Source organism: Pieris napi, chromosome 24, assembly GCF_905475465.1.
Source record: "Pieris napi chromosome 24, ilPieNapi1.2, whole genome shotgun sequence".
Classification (NCBI taxonomy): Eukaryota; Metazoa; Arthropoda; class Insecta; order Lepidoptera; family Pieridae; genus Pieris; species Pieris napi.
In genome coordinates, this window is record NC_062257.1 from 2453600 (window position 1) to 2477120 (window position 23521).

At 33.4% G+C, this 23521-nt stretch overlaps 1 protein-coding gene across 3 annotated transcripts in view; it reads right to left on the reverse strand.

The window, feature by feature from the left end:
* Positions 1-23521, reverse strand: part of LOC125061848 (multiple C2 and transmembrane domain-containing protein-like) — a 100992-nt gene that overhangs the window by 27236 nt on the left and 50235 nt on the right. For all 3 annotated transcript variants that reach the window (XM_047667479.1, XM_047667478.1, XM_047667480.1), the window contains exons 2-3: positions 8564-8696; positions 5776-5906 (exon numbers count right to left, since the gene is read on the reverse strand). In XM_047667479.1, coding sequence (XP_047523435.1) covers positions 5776-5906; positions 8564-8696 — 264 coding nt within the window. The remainder of the gene's footprint in view (positions 1-5775; positions 5907-8563; positions 8697-23521) is intronic.

The following is a 23521-nucleotide window of genomic DNA, read 5'->3' on the forward strand; positions in this document are numbered from 1 at the left end:
GTAAAAGTTGATTTTTATAAACCTGAATTGTCTGATGTGTCTTATGTTCTATTTATAACATCAATACAATACATAATTTAAGTTAGTATCTAAAGTTCCAACGCAATAGTGGACCAAAGATTAAGAACCAAAAAAGAGAAGAAAAAATAAATAAATATTGAATAAAATAAATCAGTAGCACAACCTTTTCAGGTCTTGGCCTGAATCTGTTTCATGATCATTTTTTAAATCCAATAGGCAAGTAGGTGATCAGCCTCCAGTGCCTGACACACGCCGTCGACTTTTTTGGTCTAAGACATGTCGGTTTCCTCACGATGTTTTCCTTCACCGTTCGAGCAAATGTTAAATGCGCACATAGAAAGTCCATTGGTGCACGGCCGGGGATCAAACCTACCAACGTATGAGAGTCACACGCTGAAGCCACTAGGCCAACACTGCTCTCAATATTGAATGATAATATTTGATATACTAGGCCCTTTTTTAGGTCCCACTACTGAATATATATAAAGTTTTTTTAAATTACTGTTCATTGTGTATGTGTGAATCCGTTTTACACTACACGTCGTTTAATGGTTAACAGATTGTGAAGGGTTTACAATAAAACTATGATGAAAAACTCGGTGGACAGGTTTACCAACTCCCAGGAGACCCTTCACTGAGTCATTTAGCAACCTTGCATTCTTAATAATTCACTATTATTATTTTATTTGCTTTTAATAATCCTACCTAATTGCTATTTATGTTATACATTCTTTATTCGCGGAGACGGACCAATGCGACTTCTTCATTACAATGAGTCCCATGAGTTGTGTGCTGCGATTAAGGAAGTTACATGGATCTAAGTTCTTAAGTTCTAATGTGTATATCAAGTCATGTTAAATCATTTATTTCAATTAGGCCTATTAAAAAGGCACTTTTGAAAGTTAAAAATATTTAAAAAAAATTACTAGTTGCCCCTTCCAAAAGGTTTCATATGGAGAAGAATGGGCAAGAAATTCCATACTATTTTAAAATAGTTTTTACAATTTTGTATACATTGATTTGATAATTATATATAAAGACCATGTATCTAGAATATAGAAAAAAATCATGTGTCCAATTCACACGTGGGAGAAGTGAAACCTTCAAAAACAAAGTTTTTATAATTAAAATATGTAAATTAGACTTTTTGTCTATCTAAATGTAGGATCTTTTCTTTAAAAAAATATATATTTTAATGTTAAATTTTTATTTATAACTTTAATATCAATCTTTAATTTGGTAAAAACTAAAATAATAAAAAGTTTGAAATAAATTCACAAGATACAACGTGGGAGAAAATGAGATAGGAAGCATTATACAGTGTATAAACTTTTAATTAAGTGTAGTACGAAGTTTTCACTTCAAAAAGTTTCTATAACTAATGATTTGTAAATAAATAATCTAATTTTATAATTAAACTACTTACTTGACTTACTTATTTAATTTTCATCAAATCTGTTTTTTTATTTATAATTTAAAGTTTATACACTGTATAATGCCTCCTATCTCACTCTCTCCCACGCCAAATCCTATTAATTTATGTGTCTGTCTCTTTTTACTGTCGCTTTTTCCGTTGCATCCGGTTTGAAATCACAACGATTCTAAAGAAGTTTCACTTCAAAACACTATACGAAAATGAAACAAGCTCATCCTTTATATAACATATTTAAATAAGTGTGATGTTTGATAGTAAAAATAAAATAAATAGATTTTCCTTTTTCGCGGTGCATTGTATTTATATTAGAAGTAGGAATATTACTAATTAAATATTGAATAACTGTTCACATATGAAATGCTTTACGGAAAGTTTACTGAACGCAAACAACAAATATATATATACTTACATAATATATAACATATATCGCGAACTCCGTTTCTCCTTAATGTGATTTTACTTAGCCTACCTTTTTAGTACATACCAACATGGATCATTTTGCTATGCTACCCTAGAGACTGTTCGGTTTTCTGGAATGAAAACTTTTTAGACTTTTCTGTGAATTTTTCTCTATATAAACCTCAGAGTTCAAGTCATAAGATTTTAATTAACAAATAAAAAATAGATAGATCGTAGAGGGGTGAAAATTAAGGGTTGTATGTATTTTTGTATGCAGTATCATAAAAAAATTAAAACAAAAAAAATTGTCTAAGCTAGCAAGAGACGCCCTTGCGTTAGTTGCGGGAAAATTCCGGCATTCAAAACAGCCCGAGCTAGTCAAGGCCCCCATCAGGGCAACAGCGAGATTCCATTACAAAAAAAGGAAACTTTAAGCCAGTGGTTAGACCGGTCGAGGATCCGTTACGGGCGGAATTACTATTAAATAAATAAATAAAAACGTGTGTGTACTTATGTACAAGCTTTAGAAGTTATACTTCTTTGGCGTAATAAGATAAATATTTTTTCAATTGTATAGGCAGCGGCACGTAAGTCTAGCGCTGGCCGATACGTGGAGGGGATTGCTGCGCATGTGTACTGTCGCGCGGGGGACAAAATGCGACTGGAGAGCCAATCGACGCTCTTCATTCCGCTAGCCCCCCTCAGGTACCTTATTTTTTACTTCTGCGCAATAACGGTCAGCGCTAGAGTTTCGTGCCGCTACTTATACAAGCTTTAGAAGTTATACTTCTTTGGCGTAATAAGATAAATATCTTTTCAATTGTACGTTTGTAGAAAGAACGAGACTCACAATAAAAAAAACTAAATTTTGACTATAGCTAACTTCAGGGTGTCGGTTCTTTGTGACTATGTGCGCGCGCATCGTAAAAATTTACTCTCATAATCTTTCCCTAAAGCGACAAAAGAAGTATTACTTCAATAAATAAACACGCCGACTCACATATATTTTTTTATGATTAAGTGTTTGAAGTATAAATTAACTAAAAGTACAAAAACACTTTACTTAGAGGCCCTTTGAGAGCCTTACGTAGTACTTATTTTATTATTTAAAATTGAAAAATACAAAAAGAGTACAAAAATTGTGGGTAGTCGATAAAGTTGTTTTAATTTTGATTTGTATGTAGGTAGTCGATAAAAACGTAAAATCTTAACATACATGAGAATTGCAATGGCCATATATCTCTTAGACCTGGATTGTGATTACTTGGCTCAAGATATTTATAATATATGTATGGTTAAAAGTTGTTATTTTCTATAAAAGGCAAAAGATATCTGCAAGTCTTTTTTTTTTTAATGTAATAGGAGGCAAACGGGCAGGAGGCTCACCTGATGTTAAGTGATACCGCCGCCCATTGTCACTCACAATTCCAGAAGGCTCGCAAGTGCGTTGCCGGCCTTTCAAGAATTGGTACGCTCTTTAAGTCTCACTCGCAAGTGTGTTACCGGCCCTTTGTCGTATTCATTAATTGTTCTTATGTAGTTAGTTTTAAAAATTGGTTTCGCTTTCAACTCAGCTTGCCTGATTGTCTCATCATTGTAATAACAATAAAAAAATACTTAAAACTGTAGACAATACTTTTCGTTGAAGATTTTTTGTGTATATAACCTTGTTTACCAGTTAGAACATTGAATAGCCATCATTTAGCAAAAAATAAAACAAAAAATTCAAAGATGGTCGTTTACCTTGTTCATATAAAAAATTCGTTAACTAGCTTTACGAGGACAAAGAACACTTCAGCCTTGCGATTCTGTAACTCACTTTTCGAACTCACACAGCGGTTTTCGCAGCGGCGGTCCCGCTCAAATCAGTCGTAAAGCAGTCATTTTATTATTTGGCATTCTGATAAGGAGGGAGCTTGTAGTTTATTGTTTATTAATTGAATGAATTACAGAATCGCTAGGCTGGTCTTTGTAACAGGAATGCGTCGGCAGTTTTAAAATGCTGGATTAGGCCCTTAAAATTATAATGGATGCAACGGGCGGCCTTATCGCTAATAAGCGATCTCTTCCAGGCAACCCTATTTAAGAGAAAAACTTAAAAAAAAAAATATCTTGTAGTTTATTGTGAGTTAGAAAAGTGAGTTACAGAATCGCAAGCCTGTAGGGTAAGATTCAGATACTGAGGGCTGTTGACGACACATCAAGAATGTATTTTGACTAGTTTCTTAGCGTTTAGTAGAGCCCTTTGCGGAAAGAGAACAGGCGTGACAGTATTTCATTTATTCACAAAAATCATATTGTTTTTTATATATTAAATATCAAAATGAATACTGTCGAAGAATCTCTTTGACATAGCAAAAAAGGGCGAGAAAAATCACGACATTTCTCTTTGCGCACAGACTACGGCTCTTGTTAGTTTTTGACATATCCTAGATCTCATAAAGTCAAAGTCAAAGTCAAATCATTTATTTCAATTAGGCCATCTAAAATGGCACTTTTGAACGTCAAAAAAAATATAAAGAAGATTCTAGTTGCCCCTTCCAAAAGGTAGTTTCGTGTGGAGAAGAATGGGCAAGAAACTCCACACTTACTCTTTTAAAATAGGTTTACAATATTTTGTTACATTTGTTAAATAATTATATGTGAAGACAATGTACTCTTAGAATAAACTATTATACTAAAAAAGTTAGTATACATGTTCCTCACATATTTACATATGCAATAGAGTTTATGTACTAAATCGCGTTCAGTAAGCTTAGTAGAGAGATTCCTTACGTCAAGGAAGTATTTTGACTAGTTTCTGAACGTTACACAAACTATTTCTTACACATTTAATTATTAAAAATTAATTGCAATATTATTAACCTAGTATAATAATAAACAATACATAATTATTTATAATTAAAAATTAATAAATCGAAAATTAAAACAAATTCAAAAAGTTTGGTCCCTGTGGCAGTGTACCTTACGCTGGCAGCATTTCCCATCTGTATTGTGATACTTATTCGTTGAGCAAGGAAAGCACCAGCTCTGGGGTCACCGATCATCTTTAATTACGATCTTTAATTACGGTCTTTAATTACGATCTTTAACTCGGTCGAGTTCATGTGCCCGTGTAAATTTGTGTACGTGAAAATTTTGTGTGCATATCGGTTAGGTCTGACAAGATTTTTTGTTTTTATTTCATTATAAACCCTTTATTTTCACCCCTCTACGATCAACCACTATTTTTTATTTGTTAATTAAAAACTTATGACTTGAACTCTGAGGTTTAGAGAAAAATTCACAGAAAAATCTAAAAAGTTTTTATTCCTGAAAACTGAACAGTCTCTGGGGTAGCATAGCGAAATGTTCCATGTTGGTATGTACTAAAAAGGTAGGCTAAGTAAAATCACATTAGGGAGAAACGAAGTTCGCGGGGGCAGCTAGTCTCTTATAATTTAACTATTTTTATTTTTACACGCTTTATATTAGCTTCACCTGTATGTATGTATGTGTGTATGTATGTATGTATGTATGTATGTATGTAACCGACTCCTTCGGACTCGATTTTGACCCACTTTAAACAGACAGATTTAATTCAAACTTTGCGCACCTGTCAAAGATCGATGACAATCCAATAATCCGAAAAAAAAATTAAAAAAATTTAACTAAAAAATAAATAATAGTTTAAAAAAACTAAAAACCACGCTTTTAAAGCACATCAAACTAAAAAGTGAAAAATAATTACTAATTTAGGCAGAAAATGGTAATGAACAAAAAGCACTGGTATTATTGTGAAAAAGCGTGGGTTGCTCGATAGACGAAAATATGGCACAGAGCGCCCCACGCTTTTTCACAATAATACCAGTATTTTTTGTTCAATACCATTTTCAGCCTACATTAGGAATTATTATATTTAAATTTAATCTCGTACTTACTTGAATTTGCAATAAAGACCATTGGATGTATCGTTTCCAACAGGCAAGTCTTTGGCTTCTACCAACACGATGTTGACTATTGACTTCCATGATTTCTTCAGAACTTCAAACTTTCTATTTTTCAATAGATACTGTAAAAAAAATCACAATTATTACTCAATTCAATTCAACTTATTAGGTTTTGGTAAAAAAATCTTGAGGCCGTGATCGTAGGTTCGATCCTATGCACAAATGGACTTTCTATGTGCGCATTTAACATTCGCTCGAACGGTAAAGGAAAACATCGTGATGAAACCGGCCTTAGACCCAAAAAGTCGACGGCGCACAGTGGAACGAAACGGCCCGGTAGTGGACTTAGCATTTGAAAAAAAAAAAGTTAATTTTTTAAATTTTTTATCATTGTGTTGGATTTTTCTATTGATTATAAGAAACTATTACTATGACGAATTTTCAGATAACTTAGTATTTTCGGAGTTATTCATTTTCAAAGTTAATTTTGTATGGAACAAAACAAAAAACAGTGAAAATGTCGTAATTCTCAAATTTTCTCATGGAATTGACTTTACAGGAGCATAACACGTATATTTGTCCTATTTTTACGCTTACTCTCGAGTCTCGATTTTCCCCGATTTGGACGCAATTTCAACATTTGTTCTCGATTCCTCACCACCCTAAGTGGTATCCCCCTTAGTCCTTAAAACCTAACAAAATAAGTAAAACAAATTAAAAAAAAATACAAACTAGCTGTTTTAATTTAATCAGTTTCCAGGATATCAACATTAGCTATTTCAAAATTTTACACTTGGTGTCTCCCTTCATAGCCCATGTCTTTATCGTTAATCTGTTAGTCATGTGCAATGATGACAATCCGTATCTACAAAGATCTAAATCAGTCTGTTTTGACGCAATTAAGGATAAATTATTCATCTCACTTGGAGTGGCTTTACAAATGTCGCATCTCTGAGATGAAGTGTAACATAAAATTGATGTTGCTTTTCCGTCTATCATTGTCATTAATAAAGATATCCGTCTTTCATTGTCATTAATAAAGTCAAATAGAGTGTGAAATATTTATTTCCCCGACTTCTGTATCCATTAAATCAGCAGCTTCTTGCTCAATGGCTCTTTTTTCCTGCAATGTGGTTATTTTGTTTTCTTTCCCAAATTCGAAAAAGATTGGACTACACCAATATGATGAATTCGGGGAATCATTTTGCCAGATAACTTGTTCGCAGCAAACCAATCTGATTGGTGCTAAGCTTCCCATGAATATGCTTGAATCATCAAATTGACTTTCTGAAGTGTCGTCGTCTGTTTGGATGGTTTGCTTGTAATTGGCTTGATTAGAAGCACCATCAAATCCCCACTTACTGATAAGTGTTAGTTCCTTATACTTACTGTCGATGATCAGTGGCAGCATTATTATTCTTGTTGTTATATCCAGTAGAGCTTGTAACTTTATTTTGGCTGAGGTTTCTGTCACTTTGATAACGTCTTTTGATGGATAGCATTCCATTTTCGCATGTTGCACTTGATTATACGATGGAAATATATTGTTGTCTTTTTCGTTAACACTTTTTCTTAATGTATTGTATTGCCACTTGGTCAATTTAAGTGATAAAAATAACCCCAACGCCTCATCCGGAGAAAACGCAGGTTTTGTTTCTTTGACTGATATACACCTTTTAACTTTTTGCACATCTTGTCCATTCTTTAATAAATGTTCTAGTATTTCTGCAATATCCTCATTTCCATCTGCTTTTAATTGCGCAAAATATGCATATTATGTAATCTCATCCGAAGACAAATGAAAGCTTTCGGCTGGTCTTTTTTTCTGTTTTACACATTTTTAGAGATCTTTTACAAGTATGAATTATCCCAATACATACTTGTTTTAGTCAATTTATTATACATAATATGTAAGTTTCTTTTATTATGGATTGCTAAATTAAAAAGTCACTTCATACAAATTTGAAATTGCTATATCTCCGAAACTACTAGTTAATTAAAAAAAACTCAAAGAATAAAAACGTTTTAAATATATGTCTAGATACCAAAAATATATATTATTTATCTCTTAAGACCAAACTTTGAAATCCCAGCCCACTGTGCGGCGTGTGTCAGGCACAGGACGCTGATCCTGCCTATTAGATTGACAAATGATCATGAAACAGATACAGAATTCTGAGGCCCTGACCTAAAAAGGTTGTAGTGCCACTGATTTATTTTATTTTTATATAAAAAATCTTGTCTTTATTGCTGACTGCTTATTGTTTGGCCGTGTACATAATTTTAAAGATTTCATGATTTTATTTAAATTGCCAGAATTCACTTCACGCGTATTAATTTAAACGATTGATATGTCAGACAATTAAATTTCATTAAATTAACTTTATTTGCAAAAGAGTTTAGTTACTGCCCTGCGATTCTGTAACTCACTTTTCGAACTCACACAGCGGTTTTCGCATCGGCGGTCGCTCTCAAATCAGTCGTGAAGCAGTCATTTTATGATTTGGCATTCTGATAAACAATAAACTACAAGCTCCATCCTTTTCACCGCTGTGTGAGTTCGAAAAGTGAGTTACAGAATCGCAGGGCTGTAACTGTATTTCCAATTAACTTACTATAATTCTAGTTACTACATTCTTTTTATAAACGCAGTTTCAAGTTCTCAGTTTTTTACATTTTCACCTGGTATTAAGCGATGCTGCCCATAGGCATAAATGAAGGCTCATGAATGCATCAGCAGTTAGTTTAAATAGGCTGGATTAGGCCCTTAAATCATTACCTTTTGAACTTTCTTCCCGTGCTCCCTGAGCAGGGTTAGCCCACTGCCAATGCGGTCCATTATGTGGTTGGGGACTGCAAGCGCTGTGGGTGACAACGGGTCCATCACCAGGCCCTCCGGTATCGGAAATGACCTAAAAAATTACGAAATAAATACATTTTATCAATTCTTAAAAGGCCGGCAACGCACTCGCGAGCCCTCTGGCATTGAGTGTCCATGGGCCCGTTTGCCCCCGTTCTATAAAAAAAGACATTATCGACCACTACAGCGTACAGCCCCTTATCGGCTTTAGTCTCCTCAATTATCTCCAGAATCTCTCTCGTGCATCTTCTTAGGTCCAATTTAGAACACCTTGTGTCCATAGACATACACCTCACCAACGCAGCTGGTCAACCGGGTAGTGCTAGACAGGCTACTTCTAATTAATTTGCGATATTTGTTTTAATATAAGTGTTGTTTGATGATTTGCTATTTTAAAAGAGTACCGAGAGATTTTAACGCCGGATTTTTCTCTCGGCCTACACCCTCTGTCTTCTTCGATTCAAATTTAATGACGTGGAATAAGTGATATCTGTATCTTATATTCCATAATAAACATATTTTTTGACGTGATAACGTCTTTAAAATCGTTTTAGTCGGGTGACATGTTCAGAAACTTGTGTCACACCAAAACCTCACGAGCGCGATCGCAGGTATAACGAGAGAGAGACGGACCGATCTCCCGTCTCATCTCGAGCGCTGCCAGTCATTCCGTGAATGTATGAAGAAAAATGTATATCATAGTCGAATAAGTAAACTTGTCATTTTACACCCGAAATTTATCATCAAAAGTGTGAATAAAACGATAGATGTAATTTAAAATTTGAAAAAATTGTTATCTTCATTAATTCCTTACTTCCCAAAAACTTATATCACCAATAAGACGTTATCACGTAAACATCTCGATCGTAAACCTACTTTACAAACAACCAATATTTTTTTTATAAAACATATACTACTGCTGGAAGTTACAGAGTACGGGTGCTGGTGACAATACTTCAATGAAACCAGAGACGCTAAAACGTTTGATATAAGTATTTTTGTAAACAGGAAGAAAGTATGATTTTCTAAAAAAATATAATATTTTTATTAAAGACAATGCATATGTTAACGTAAAATTGTAAAAACCGTTAGATTGTAATCTATCTCGCGAGATTGTAAACTGTCGAAAGATTGTGAACCTCAACGAACTGCTTACAATTTAACGTATTATTATTCGGTAGATTGTAATCTATCGAAGTGAAACCGTCAAATTGTGAAACGGCCATTTTCTACTTTTCTATTGGAATACAAAAATCGATTTTCACATTTAAAAAATAGATTATATTTGAATAATTTCAAAATTTTCGGAACCCTACACTAATTATTGAAACATGAAGTTAATGTAATGTATGTACATTTGACAAGTAATGGTTAAATTAGGGTATACCCTATTTCATTATAAATATTATTTATTTTAAAGTTAAAACTTTAAAATTAACAAATAAGGAAATAATCGATTCGATTAGGTTGTAAGCAGTTCGTTGAGGTTCACAATCTTTCGACAGTTTACAATCTCGCGAGATAGATTACAATCTAACGGTTTTTACAACTTTACGGTGACACATACAAGGCAAACCACAATCTATAAGAGATTTTTCTATAAATAAGGGATATTAATTCGTTGTCACTACATAGTATAAAACAAATTCGCTTTCTCTGTCCCTATGTATGCTTAAATCTTTAAAACTACGCAACGGATTTTGATGCGGATATTTTTAATAGATAGAGTGATTGAAGAGGAAGGTTTATGTTAATTATAACATCCATTAAATAGAAGAGAAATACTGTTATTTTTGAGGTTTCTAATGTGATGTCATAAATCGTAAATGTATATTACAAAATCGAATCTAGTCAAAACAAGTCGAAAAAAAAAATTGTCTTTTGTACCACAAACAACGGTTCGGTTTCCGTCGATACACCTTTTTATACTAAAATAAGACCTGAGTACATACCTCGTTTAGATATATCCTTAACAAGAAGAGTTGCACAAAATTGTCTTAAGGATATGGAGAAATAATATTAGTTTGGGAACAACAGAGGTTAGACCGATAACCTACTGATACATTGCCTTGCAATAGTCACAAAACACTCAAACAAAATTGAGGACGTACCTACTAACAAATATAAAGGCAAAAAGGTAATAAAAAAACGCGTTCAACACAATCCGAGAAACAAAGCAGGAAATCATTCAAAATACCACACCGATATTATGTATTTCGATTATGTTTATATCAAAATCTTTATAAGTAAATTCAAACATTAATATTTATCATTGAAAAAATTTGTATTTAAATAAAATATTACAACACAAATGTAATAAATTGTGAAACCATTTGCAATTTAACATTTGATTGCATTATTAAACTATCGTGATAAGACATGTAAATTACATTTTCAATATAATTTACATGTGAGACTCTTGGGCCGTGGGGTTCAAGTGCACGGCTTATTAAAGAGTTAAGTTTTTTTTTTAAGACAATTCACACCAATTGACCTAGTCCCATGCTAAGCTGGCGAAGCTTGTGTAATGGGTACTAGGCAACGGATATACATACATATTATAGATAGATAGACATATAAATACATATTTAAACACCCAAGACAACACCAAATGCTCATCACATCGATGTTGGTCTCAGCCGGGGATCGAACCCGATTTTTCTTCTTCTTTTCTTTTTTTAAATTTTCTTTTTATAAATTTATAATTATTTTTATTAATACTATGTAGGTTAAGAAAATATAAATACTATATATTTGATTTTTAACATTACATTAAAGGTGTATTTAAAAATATGTTAAAACTACGTTCGTTCGGTCACGGCGGCAGAAAAGCGATCAAAGATATTTTATTTATTTACACTTCGTTGCAAAAAAAAGAAACACAATACATAAAAATTATAAGGGATGCAACGGGCGGCCTTATCGCTAATAAGCGATCTCTTCCAGGCAACCCTAGTTAAAGAGAAAAACTAAAAAAGAAAAGAAACATGATGCGTGCGAGAAGTGCATATTTACACATATAAGAAGAGCAAGGCTTGCTGAGTATAAAAGCAATAAAATCAGGTATATCACAAAGGATATCACGATGGACTGCTACACTTGTTTAATTTGAAGGGGGCATGTGGCGCGTCTCAAGAAAGAACAGTGGGTACGTTGAACAATCGTGGAAAGGCCCTTAGGGACCTAATGCAAGATGGGACCATGAAATTCAAAAGATAGCGTGCACCTGGTTTCGTGAGGCCTAATCAAGGGAACACTATTGTAGGAAATCTCAAATGGGAATATCAAAAAAAACAATAAATACCCTTAAAATGTAATAACTAAAAGATATTATTAAAAGGAGTCCCTTTAGACAAGGTTCCGAAGATACTGGCAGCGTTCCCCCATTGAATAGCTAGACTAAATCTTTGTGCGAGGTAGCTGCCAGCTCTTCGGTCTCCTGTGATGTCGACTAACCTTTTGCTATTCCCTTAAAAAGCCTTATAGCGCTAGGACCCCACGGACCAAGGGTCTCGACACCGAATGGGACAAAATCATATTCGGAGCCTAGACTGTATTTGCATGCTTTAAATGGAATATTAAATTTACATGTATTAAGACAATTTAAATCTTGTTTTTTTTTTTTTTTTTTAATATAATAGGGGGCAAACGAGCTTGCGGGACGACCAAAAAGGGCAGTCTACGCAGCCCATAGACACCCATTTTTAGTGGGTGCGTTGCCGGCCTTTGAGGGAGGCTTTTTGAGTATTTGTTAGCTATCGCAAAATAAGCAAAACAAGATGACAGCTTTCAGGTAAAAAACCCAGATACGCAACCTTTTTGGCCGATTTCTGTATGTTTCGTGATCATTTTTCTAAATAGCATACGATCGGCCTTCTGTCCCTGACACGCTGACTTTTTGATTCTAAGGCGTGAATTTCCTTACGATGTTTTCCTTAACGAGAGCGTGTTAAATGCGCATATAGACAGTCCATTGCTGCACAGCCTTGAACCTACGACCTCAGGGATGAGAGGCTAAGAGCTGTAAGACCTTACTTAATAGGAAAAATTCCCTATAATTGATATCTAATATATAAAATTCTCGTGTCACGGTGTTTGTAATTAAACTCCTCCAAAATGGCTCGACCGATTTTCGTGAAATTTTGTGTGCATATTGGGTATGTCTGAGAATCGGACAACATCTATTTTTTATCCCCCTAAATTTATGTTTTTTGACTAAATTCTTTGATTTTTTTTTATGATACAGCATACAAAAATACATACAACCCTTTAATTTTTTAAACCCCTCTACGATCAATCCTTATTTTTTGTTTGTTTATTAAAATTTTATGACTTTTTTTTTAAATAAATGTTTTCTAGATAATTCCCCGACTATGTAGTCGTTGGAGGTATTAAATAACTTACGTAAATGGTATTGGTGTATACCCGAATGCAACACCACTACCTATTTCTTTTAACAACAGAACATGCAACACTGTCTCTTCAGCTGTTTCGCCACAAGAACAGGCGGCACTTTTTCTAATCCTGAATCTTATGACTTGAACTCAAAGGTTTATATAGCGAAATATTCACAGAAAAACCTAAAAAGTTTTCATTCCGGAAAACCGAACAGTCTCTGGGGTAGCAATTTTGTTCCATGTTGGTATGTACTAAAAAGGTAGGCTAAGTAAAATCACATTAAGGAGAAACGAAGTTCGCGGGGGCAGCTAGTATCATTTATAATTTTAAATGTTGTATACTGTTATCGCTTTACATTGGTAATCATTCAAAACCTGGCCTTTTTGAAACCGTCTTTTCGAGGTCCTCTACTGCACCATACAGCCTCAGTCTACCGGGTGTTTTTGCCAACAGATTCTGAGTTCAAAGGACGAGCTTTGGCTTGAGCCAATTTTATGAATTGGTCGATGTTCGCGTCGTCAATATAGATCAATATCGATCATGTAATTACGTAGTTTTTTAGTAATAGGAAATTCGAACCTGAACAAAGCAAAAAATAAACACAAACAACTTGGGTTTTTACAATATTGAATGTGAAATGTCATAACCATTGTACATGATAAGTTCAAGTAACTGTGGTTTAAAAACTAACTTAGGTAATTTATAATCTATCTATATAAATAAAAATTATTTGCAAAATATGTTGCTAAGCGCAAAACTCGCAGACGACTGGACCAATTCGAGTATTTTTTTGATTTATTCCTTGAGCTCTGAGGAGGATTTTGTGGTAGGAAAAATTTCACGAAAAATCAGTTTTCTTTTTCGTAGAAGTAAAAAAATCATATTAAGGCGAAACGGAGTTCGCGGGGGTAGTCAAACATAAAATATAGTTTGATATTCATTAACTTAATTAGATAGTAAGAATATAAATAAAACTACCTCTTTAAAAATAAATAAATATTTTAAAGAAAAAAGATACGTGTAAAAGAATTACTAATATAAATAATTGCTTCTTTAATAAAAAATGTTTTAGAAGCTGGAACAGGGGAAAGTGAAGATACCTTAACAGTAGTGTATTAACTCAACAAGGGCAGTCATCGCAGCCCATAGACACCAATATTTGAGGGCGCGTTGCCGGCCTTTGAAGGAGGAGTATACTCGAATTTAGTTTGAACAGTTGGAGGTCGTATCTCTCAGGGAAAACCCCCACCGGGAGTCGATTCCACAGTTCGCTAGTTCGCAAAAGAAATTGCCTTGTGAAACGAACTGTGCAAACTAAATTTGTATGAAGATGACAGCTGTTCATGTCGACAAATTTTTAGGCCGTATACGTTGGCTTCAAATACTTCAGATTCGTCGACACTCAAGAATGAAAAAAAAAAATATTTATAACTGTAGTATTTAAAACTGTAATATTTAAACAAACAAAAAATCTAAAAACTAACAAATATGTATTACTAACAACACACACTGTTGTTTACCGTTTTCGGCGGGAAACGTAAGTTCCGAGGTCACAGGATACTCAAACCAAACTGTCAATCAAATGTCAACAGACAAAAAATATAATTTGCATTTTAAATGCTTGAGTAGGTACTGTTAATTGATACGATCAATATTGACGTTTAGAATTCATTAAAACCCGTTCCTTTATTTAGTAGACTTTTTATTAATAAGATTACCTAAATTTAATTTTAAAAGCAAGTTAATCATAAGATGACATTACATTACACAGACAATTAATGCAGAAAGGCATAGGATAGAAAAGGATGCGTAATTATGGGCTTTATTATTAAAATATATATTATGTATTAAAATATATAATAAATATATTATATGTATATATGTATTCTTTAAATTTTGTTTATTAAATACATGACATCCGCCACCATAGACTCCCTTTTTAATTAAGTTTTACTCTTTGTGTTTTAAATGCAAATTTTACATTTTATCTTTAACGTAATGAATACTACACTAGTTTATATATTACATTCTAGCTAAGAGTATGTAGCAACGACTTCCTTTATTAAAAATAATATGATTACGCATCCATGACACCACCAAACATTTCTGTATCTGTAATTTTTAATCTTCATACGGCTTTACACGTCTTCGAATAATATGTGTAAGACAGTTTACGTGTGTTAATGAGAAAAAATATTTTTTTCTAATCACGACCTTTGAAAATAGCAATTTTGTTCTGTCACAGATTACATAGTGTAGTGGAAATCGAACTTAATTGATGCTGAATCAAAAGTACAACTTCTTAGGGTACGACTTAGCGTCATTCAAGAAAAGAGCACACCAATGCTTAAACAGCGGCAGCGCCCTCGCGAGCTCTCTACATTGAGAGTGTCCATGATCCATCATTTAACAAAGGTGAGCTGTCGAATGCGCAGAAGCAATGAGAACTTGGAGAAATCGATCGTGTTTGGTAACACAGAGATAAAACGTGGCCGTGATAAAAGTCCAGATGGACCGATCAAGTGAAAGACTCATCGTCCTCAAAACTGTACTAATAAAAGAGGCGCTGGACAGAAACCGGTGGAAATAGATAGTCCAGATGTTTATGTTGACTACGAAGCTCAGACATGAGCTAGCGAGTGAAGAGAGATAGTGAAGCTCTCAGTGAAATATCGTATTTCCATCAACTGGGATTTGATCTATTTGTATGTAAAAAAAATAGTATCTTTATATATCTAATATAAAAAACTCTCGTGTCACAATGTTCGTTCCCATACTCCTTCAAAACGGCTCGACCGAATTTATGTTTTTTTTTTTGCATATTTAGTAAGTCTGAGAATCGGTTACTATCTTTCAAACCCCTAATTGATAAGGGGATTCCAACCCATTTTTTCACCCCTCTACAATTAACCCCTATTTTTTATTTGTTAATTAAACTCTTACGTCTTGAACTCTTAGGTTTATATAGAGAAAAATTCACAGAAAAACCTAAAAAGTTTTCATTCCGAAAAAGCGAACATTCTCTGGGTAGCATAGCAAAATGTTCCATGTTGGTATGTACTAAAAAGGTAGGCTTAGTAAAAAATGACATTAAGGAGAAACGAAGTTCGCGGGGGCAGCTAGTTGTTCTATAGATTTAACATACAAAAAGTATGGTTTAAAACATTAAACAAATCATCAAATGCGTGTGCCAAGGCGGTACATTTTGCTCACTCAGGCTACAGTTTTATAAGCGTGGCGATAACCTAAATCGTCGGAGTACCGTTAGCCAGACGCAGGAACTCTCTTCAACATTAACATTACATATTTTTTATCCTTTGTTTACCGCGGCTTGATTGTGTACATTATATGTTTACATGAATTAAATCCCAGTGAACCATACATCGTGGATCTTAAAAACTTCTAATCCTATTGTGAAGGATCCCTATGTTGGTATCTGATTTAAATGGAAAAGAAGTCTATTGAGTATTAGGGTGTGCAATTATTTAATCAATTACCGTCTAAAATTCGTAATATTAGCGTGTTTAATCAATTCTAAAGGGCATTAAATATACATATTAAATATATTAAAGAAATTATTTAAAGAGGTCTATTAGGTATGAGGGTGTGCAATTGTTTAATCAGTTGCCGTCTAAGGTTCGTAACATTAGCGTGATTAATCAGTTCAAAAGGGCATTAAAGATACACATCAGAATGAGCCCATTAGACTAAAATTGGGCTAGCTGATGGTGACGTGTATCTCGTTCGTATATAATATTAAGTATCTTAAGTTTCTCATGTAAATAAAAATATTTTTTTGTAATGAGAAATAAAGTTCTTTAAACATTAAACATTAGATTTTGTTTTCCAGGCAAAAATTACGAAAGTAGCGCTTAGAAGCCGCAATATTTGATTAAACGTTCTCCTGAATAAACACATTCGAACGGATATATTGACTATAACCTTTTATAAGACCGTTAATGAAATACGAATCGATCTGAGAGGATATTTATGCAGTCCAAAACACGATTCTTGCATTTGAGTACAAAAAAGCAAAAAGACGCTTATTTATTTCATTAATACACGCTTTTTCCCGAAGAGATAGACAGAGACAACAGATCTCTTGCTACGGTCCTGATATACCTCTCTCGCTTCCACATGATATTCACGATGCTTTTCCGTTATTTTACTTTTGACCTTTTCTTTAGTACATCCTGGATTTGTTGACAACAAGGCCCGATCACCACCTTGTATATCAAATGTCAAAATCATTTATTCATATAGGTAACACAATGTACATTTATGAACGTCTAAAAATAAATATATATTAAATGCTTCTAATTTTACATATACTGCCATTTCTTAAATCAAGGGCGTAGAACTGAAGAGAAGAACTGGCAATAAACACTCCACCACTCTTTTTAATCGCCATGTTTTTTGTTTTGCATAATCTTTGTAAGGAGCTGCAACCATTACACCATGTTGCACAAACATCTCAAGTAATGAGTAATAATAAAATAAATAAAAAACAAAGATTTGTCCTCTATCAGCAGGAGGCATGGTGAAATAGGAGCACGTACTTACATTCTCGTGGGAACAACACGCAAATACTATATATTCTAGTAACATAAGGAAAATAAAGAAATATTAGGGGTAATAAAGTATAAGAGTGCAAAAGCAAATTAACAAAAAAAGTTGAGGAAAAAATTAAAAAAGAAATATTTAGGGTAAATTGTAAGAAGTGCAAAAGCAAATTAACAAAAGAAATAAGGAAATCTAATTAGAAAAATAAAAAGGGAAAAGTGGAAGAAGTACAGAACTAAATTGTTTAAAAAAACTTTATAAATTGAAACATTCGTATTATAGCGACAAGTTCGCGGATATGGTGAAACCAATAAGAGAAAGACCCTGAAACAAAGGTCAAACACAAATTGACTTAAGGAAATGAACTTTTTGTTTACCAAATCCAGTTTTGAGTATCGAAAAGATTTTTAAATTTTACTAATATTCAAAGAATCTCAAGGGCGGAAGGAGTCTTTCCTCCTTTTGATTAACAAAATCAATCCCTTTGGAGTAGAGACTCTTTTGTCTGTTCAAGTACAAAGCTAATTAAATATTTAAATTGGCGCCTGGTTGCACCGGTGAGCTGGTGCTCTCCTCGCCAACGAATAAGTATCGCAATACAGAGAGGAAATTAAATTAAATTTCTTGCTGGTATGTTCACTGTAATTGTCATGTATTTTAAAATAGCTAGATTATATCTTAAACTGTAAAGAATGCACTATATATGATGCTGTGTACTTTAATAAATAAATAAAATCCTTTTTAATTTAAATATAAAATGTCCTTTTTTATTGTCCCTTTCACTCTTTACATGTTGTAACAGCTTTGCTTTGTTCCATTAGTTTAAAAGTAATTTTATGTCTCTTGCACTTCTTGCTTTCTTTCTTATCTAATTCAATTATTTCTCACAGAAAAGAAATGGCTCAAAAGCGATAAGGCCGCAAGTTGTCTATATTTAATTGTACTGTATTTCTATACTGAAACGAAGTGTAAATAAATAAAAAATAATAGGGGTCCAAATTACATAAAAATTACTTTACATTTTTGGTTCACCCATTTCTCGAGTAACAAAAATTGGAATTTGTGTATGGATAAAAAATCCTTTTTACTTTTAGGGCAAATGCTTGAGCTTTGACCTTGTTCGCAACGTCGAGGCGAGAGTGTGAGGTCATTGAACTGTATTTTCTTGTAAAAGTTCAATTTTACATCGCGGAACAACGTTTTGGACACGGTATATTATAAAGAGTATATGTATTGATGTCTGCTTATATACCTTCGTACCTAAGTACTAATTAAAACTATTGCTTTTGCTACAGGGAAATTAAATTTGTTTTCATTTTCAATTTTAATTTTTATTAATATATATAATACTGTATGCGTGCTGGACGTTTTTAGGTTTTTCCTTACAATTTTTCTGTCCATAAAAACTATAGAGCTCAAGCAATAAATCAAAAATTACTCGAACTGGGCCAGCCAAAGTTTTGCAACATATTTTGCGATTCATTTTCATAAACATGTATACAACCTGTTTTAAACGTAATGGCATTTCTTTTTCTATTTAAAGGATATCAGTCTATATTAAGGTAAAAGTACAAGAAAATTTGTATTTATTGAGAAACCCATTTTTCCATACAAACAAATTGAGGTAAAAATATGAACGTTTAAGATCGTTGACCTAGGAAACACATCGTATATTACAGACAGACATAACATTTATTACTAACGAAACACACACACACTCAAACACAAAATAATAATAAAAATTATATAGAATGGAAAAACAGAAATAACGTACAGTTTAAGTGTGTAATGTATGTGTGTGTTATGGTTGTAACTGGCCTTGGCGTGGAGCATGTGGCATGTTTAAACTAAACGGGAATTCCATAGAAAACTCACTTAAAATAATTTATGATAGATTGTTCATTGTATATAATATGCAGTTATTTAAAGCTAAATATTGCATATATAAAACATGATATAGTATACCATTGATGTTAATGAGTAATTGCTTAGTGAAAAGGCGCGAAACAAATGAAATTACATTTCTTATAACGACGACACCCGAGACAAAGTCACTATGCGACAGGCGTGACCCACTAACGCCAGACGTATGGAAATGGTCACGTGGTAAAGAGTGACGTGGTGTTCAAACCCATAGGTTTATGATATTATTACGAATTCAGTCAAATACTGGTATGCAGACAGTGTTTTAGTAGCCTCATCAATGGACGATCTCCAAACGCTGGTTATAAAGCTCATGAAACTAGCAAAAGAGACTCTTGCAGTTGTAGTAGTGATGGTCATTTCTCAAAACTACACTTTATGACTATCTATCTGCTGTAGCTGGAAATACGTTGGAAATTAGGTCTCGAATTGAAATTGCCCGATTTTTCAACGAAATGAAGAAAGTTTTGTGCTGCTTGTCACTTGAACATTAACTCCAAAAATGGGTAAAATCCAGGGTAAACGGCGTGTTGGTAGAAGGAAGGAAGAATTTTACGTAGACATCGAACCCTGAACGCTAGCAGTTGTTTCATTCTATACAAAATGGAAACCACGCCCCTCGGTAAAAAAGTTGTTGTATCGCTAAAAATAACTTATCACATCCTGTAATAATCACATTATAACGATATTTTATTATCAATTAAATGTATAATTATCATTTATTTACTAAATACATCATTTTATTTTTAGCAATTATCTACATGGTATTTTTTGGTTATTTTTCAAATTTATCTGTGATTAACACTATGGTCAAAATGGCGCCAATGGAAACTGAATTAGAAATTAAAGACTCACTGCGCCGACATACGTCTTTAACGTTAGTCGTAAGTTAATCGAATATTAAATAACTGAGTTAAGATCTTGTTCTTTTGATATATATAAGCTATACTTACACATAAAAGTATTTATTGGTGATTTTGATCTGTCATTAATTTCTATTCATCTAATCTGTGCCATCAAAAACTAAGCTATACAATCCATTCAAGCAACCCTTTGGTACTTATGTAGGTATATTTTTGAAGTTATACTTCTTTAGGCGCGTTATGAAAAATTGATGAGAGTGAAATTTTACGATGCGCGCGCACCGTGACACAAAATTAACAGAATGAAGTTGCCCACGGAAGATGCTACGGCATTGGACATAATTTAAAAACAACACTCGAATAATAATAAATATTTATTTATTTAATTTTTCAAATGTAAACTGAACTTTATTGACTATAATGACTCCTTTTCCAGTCTTTGATTATTTAATTGTAATTAATTATTTGCATGCAATCAAAAACTATTTTTAATAATGCCAAAGAAGTATAACTTCTTACGCGAACATAAAGTACACGCACCCTTTTTTATATCTGAAATTATTATTTACATCGTTATAATATGGAAATAAAGTCTTGGAAATATTCAAACTATATTCAATTTAAATTTTATAAATTACAACCGTACAAACGCCGACATTTTGCGCGGGCTTTTGCTTACGTCACCTGACACGAGTTGAATGTTTACTGTGTCAGGAATTTCTTAAATACTAATAATTATAATTGCTATGCAGATAATAAAAGATGCTAAAAACCTTACAGGTAATGTAGAAGAGGTAAATACATATCGAAAAGCCCTTCGGGACAGTTAATAATTTAAATAGTCCTCAAGTCAAAGTCTAGATTACTATTCAAAGCATAACAATAGTTTGAGGTTATCCTTTGATCCCTTGTATCCTTTCAAGGTATAAATAATACTTGAATACTAAGTAGGTATTTACATATACATCTTTACGCGATAAGTTGAATTAAGAACATATTGTATATAGGTACAAGTTTTGGAGTCGACCAGGTATAACGATATTTTTTTAGTACTTTGATCGAATTTCGTTTAGGTTATTTTAATCGTTGAAATTAAACTATTATTTTGACTCTCCATTTATTGTAATGTAGAATTTATCAACTATATTTTTTTGACGCCCAAAAAAGGCAGTGATCGCAGTCTATGGACACGCATTTTCGTAGATGCGTTGCCGGCCTTTGAGGAAGGACTATGCTCTTTTTTAAACAATTGGAGGTCATATCGCCCAGGAAAGACCTTCACCGGGAGTCGATTCCACAGTTCGCTAGTTCGCAAAAGAAAATATCTCGTGAAGCGGACCGTGGCTTCATCACCTTGGCTGGAAACTAGATATAACCACCTACTCATTTTTTTCTTAAAAGGAGACCGCTGATAGTGCCTTTTAGGGACACGATCACAAATATATGTCTGTCTCACTTGAATAATTGTTATTTTACAAGCGCATCTATAGGTATACTTTATCTACGCACACATTTACATTTTATGTCTGAACATAATCTATAGACAAGACTCCGTATTTTCCATTTCTCGACGCAGTTCAGGCCCCTATAACTTCGTTGTGGATAAAATTAGAAGCCTCAATGTTCAGTTACTAAGTTAATAAACACGGTATATTTCAAATTTAATTTAATTTGAACCAGAATTTAAGAAAAGTTATCAAATTTCTTCATTTTTTCACTCACTAACTGTCTTTCTAACAATTAGTGCATAAATCAAAGAAAAACTAAAAAAATAAAAAGATGTGTTTCATTGATATGATCAATATAAGATGTTGTTAGGTTATCTAATTACGTAATAACTTAAGACAGAAGATCCCTTAAGTACTCAATAAATTAACCGACTCGGTATTGCATGGATCTCACAACTTTTTACAGTAAAAGTCAAATCATTTATTTCAATTAGACCACCTAAAATGGCGTCAAATCTTTATATATATAATTCTTCTGTGAGTGTGTATGTCACTGAACTTCTCTCAAACGACTGGACCGATTTTGATGAAATTTTTTGTGTGTGTTCAAGGGGATCTGGGAATGGTTTAGATTCACAAATCAGCCCGCCAGATGGCGCTGCAGTCGGTACTTTCATACTTTGCTTTACTAATTGCTTGAAATATCATGCAGGACAACGTCTGTCGGGTCCACTAGTAAAATATAAAGAAGATTCTAGTAGAAGAAATGAGTTACGAGACTTGGTGAAACATATCGTCAAAAGTTTTGATTGCATTAATTTGACATTTCATTACATGCCTTATGCGTTCACAGATTAACCAAATCAACACAATGCGGACATTAATGTCAACAAAATCAATTTGTCTTTAATTAATTTGTCGTTGAAAACATTCCGGTTGCTACATCAAGATTTTCCGTGATTTTTGGTCTTGATCGGAACCTTTGGCCTTGTTTACTAGATCTTAGGTCGATGCGAGGTCGATTTGTGATCGTAAACTCTATACATGGTCGTGTTTATCTCAATGTTAATTGAATACGCGTCCGGGTCCTAGGTGATTTTTATAGGATAAGTATATATATAGAGAGCAGTGTTGGCCTAGTGGCTTCAGAGTGCGACTCTCATACCTGAGGTCGAAAGTTCGATCCCCGGCTGTGCACCGTGGAATTTCTTTCTATGTGCGCATTTAACATTTGCTCGAACGGTGAAGGAAAGATCGTGAGGAAACCGACATGTCTTATTAGACCCAAAAATTCGACGGCGTGTGTCAGGCACTCGAGGCTGATCACCTACTTGCCTATTAGATTTAAAAATGATCATGAAACAGATTCAGAAATCAACCTAAAGAGGTTGTAGCGCCACTGATTTATTTTTTATTTTATGTATATATAAGCTATGTATATATATATATTAAATCCCTAGAATATAAACGTAAACAATACGACCTGACGTTTTTACACGCTATTTGCAATTCAAAGGATTTCCGTTTAAATATTAAACTTATCAACCCTGTTATCATTACAGTGGAAGCGCTTCCAACTCCGGGTCAATAAATTTAAAATAGTTGCCTAATTAAGATGATAACTCCCGTAATTTTTATTTTAAATTCAAAGTTTATCAAAACATCGAACTTGTAACCATAGA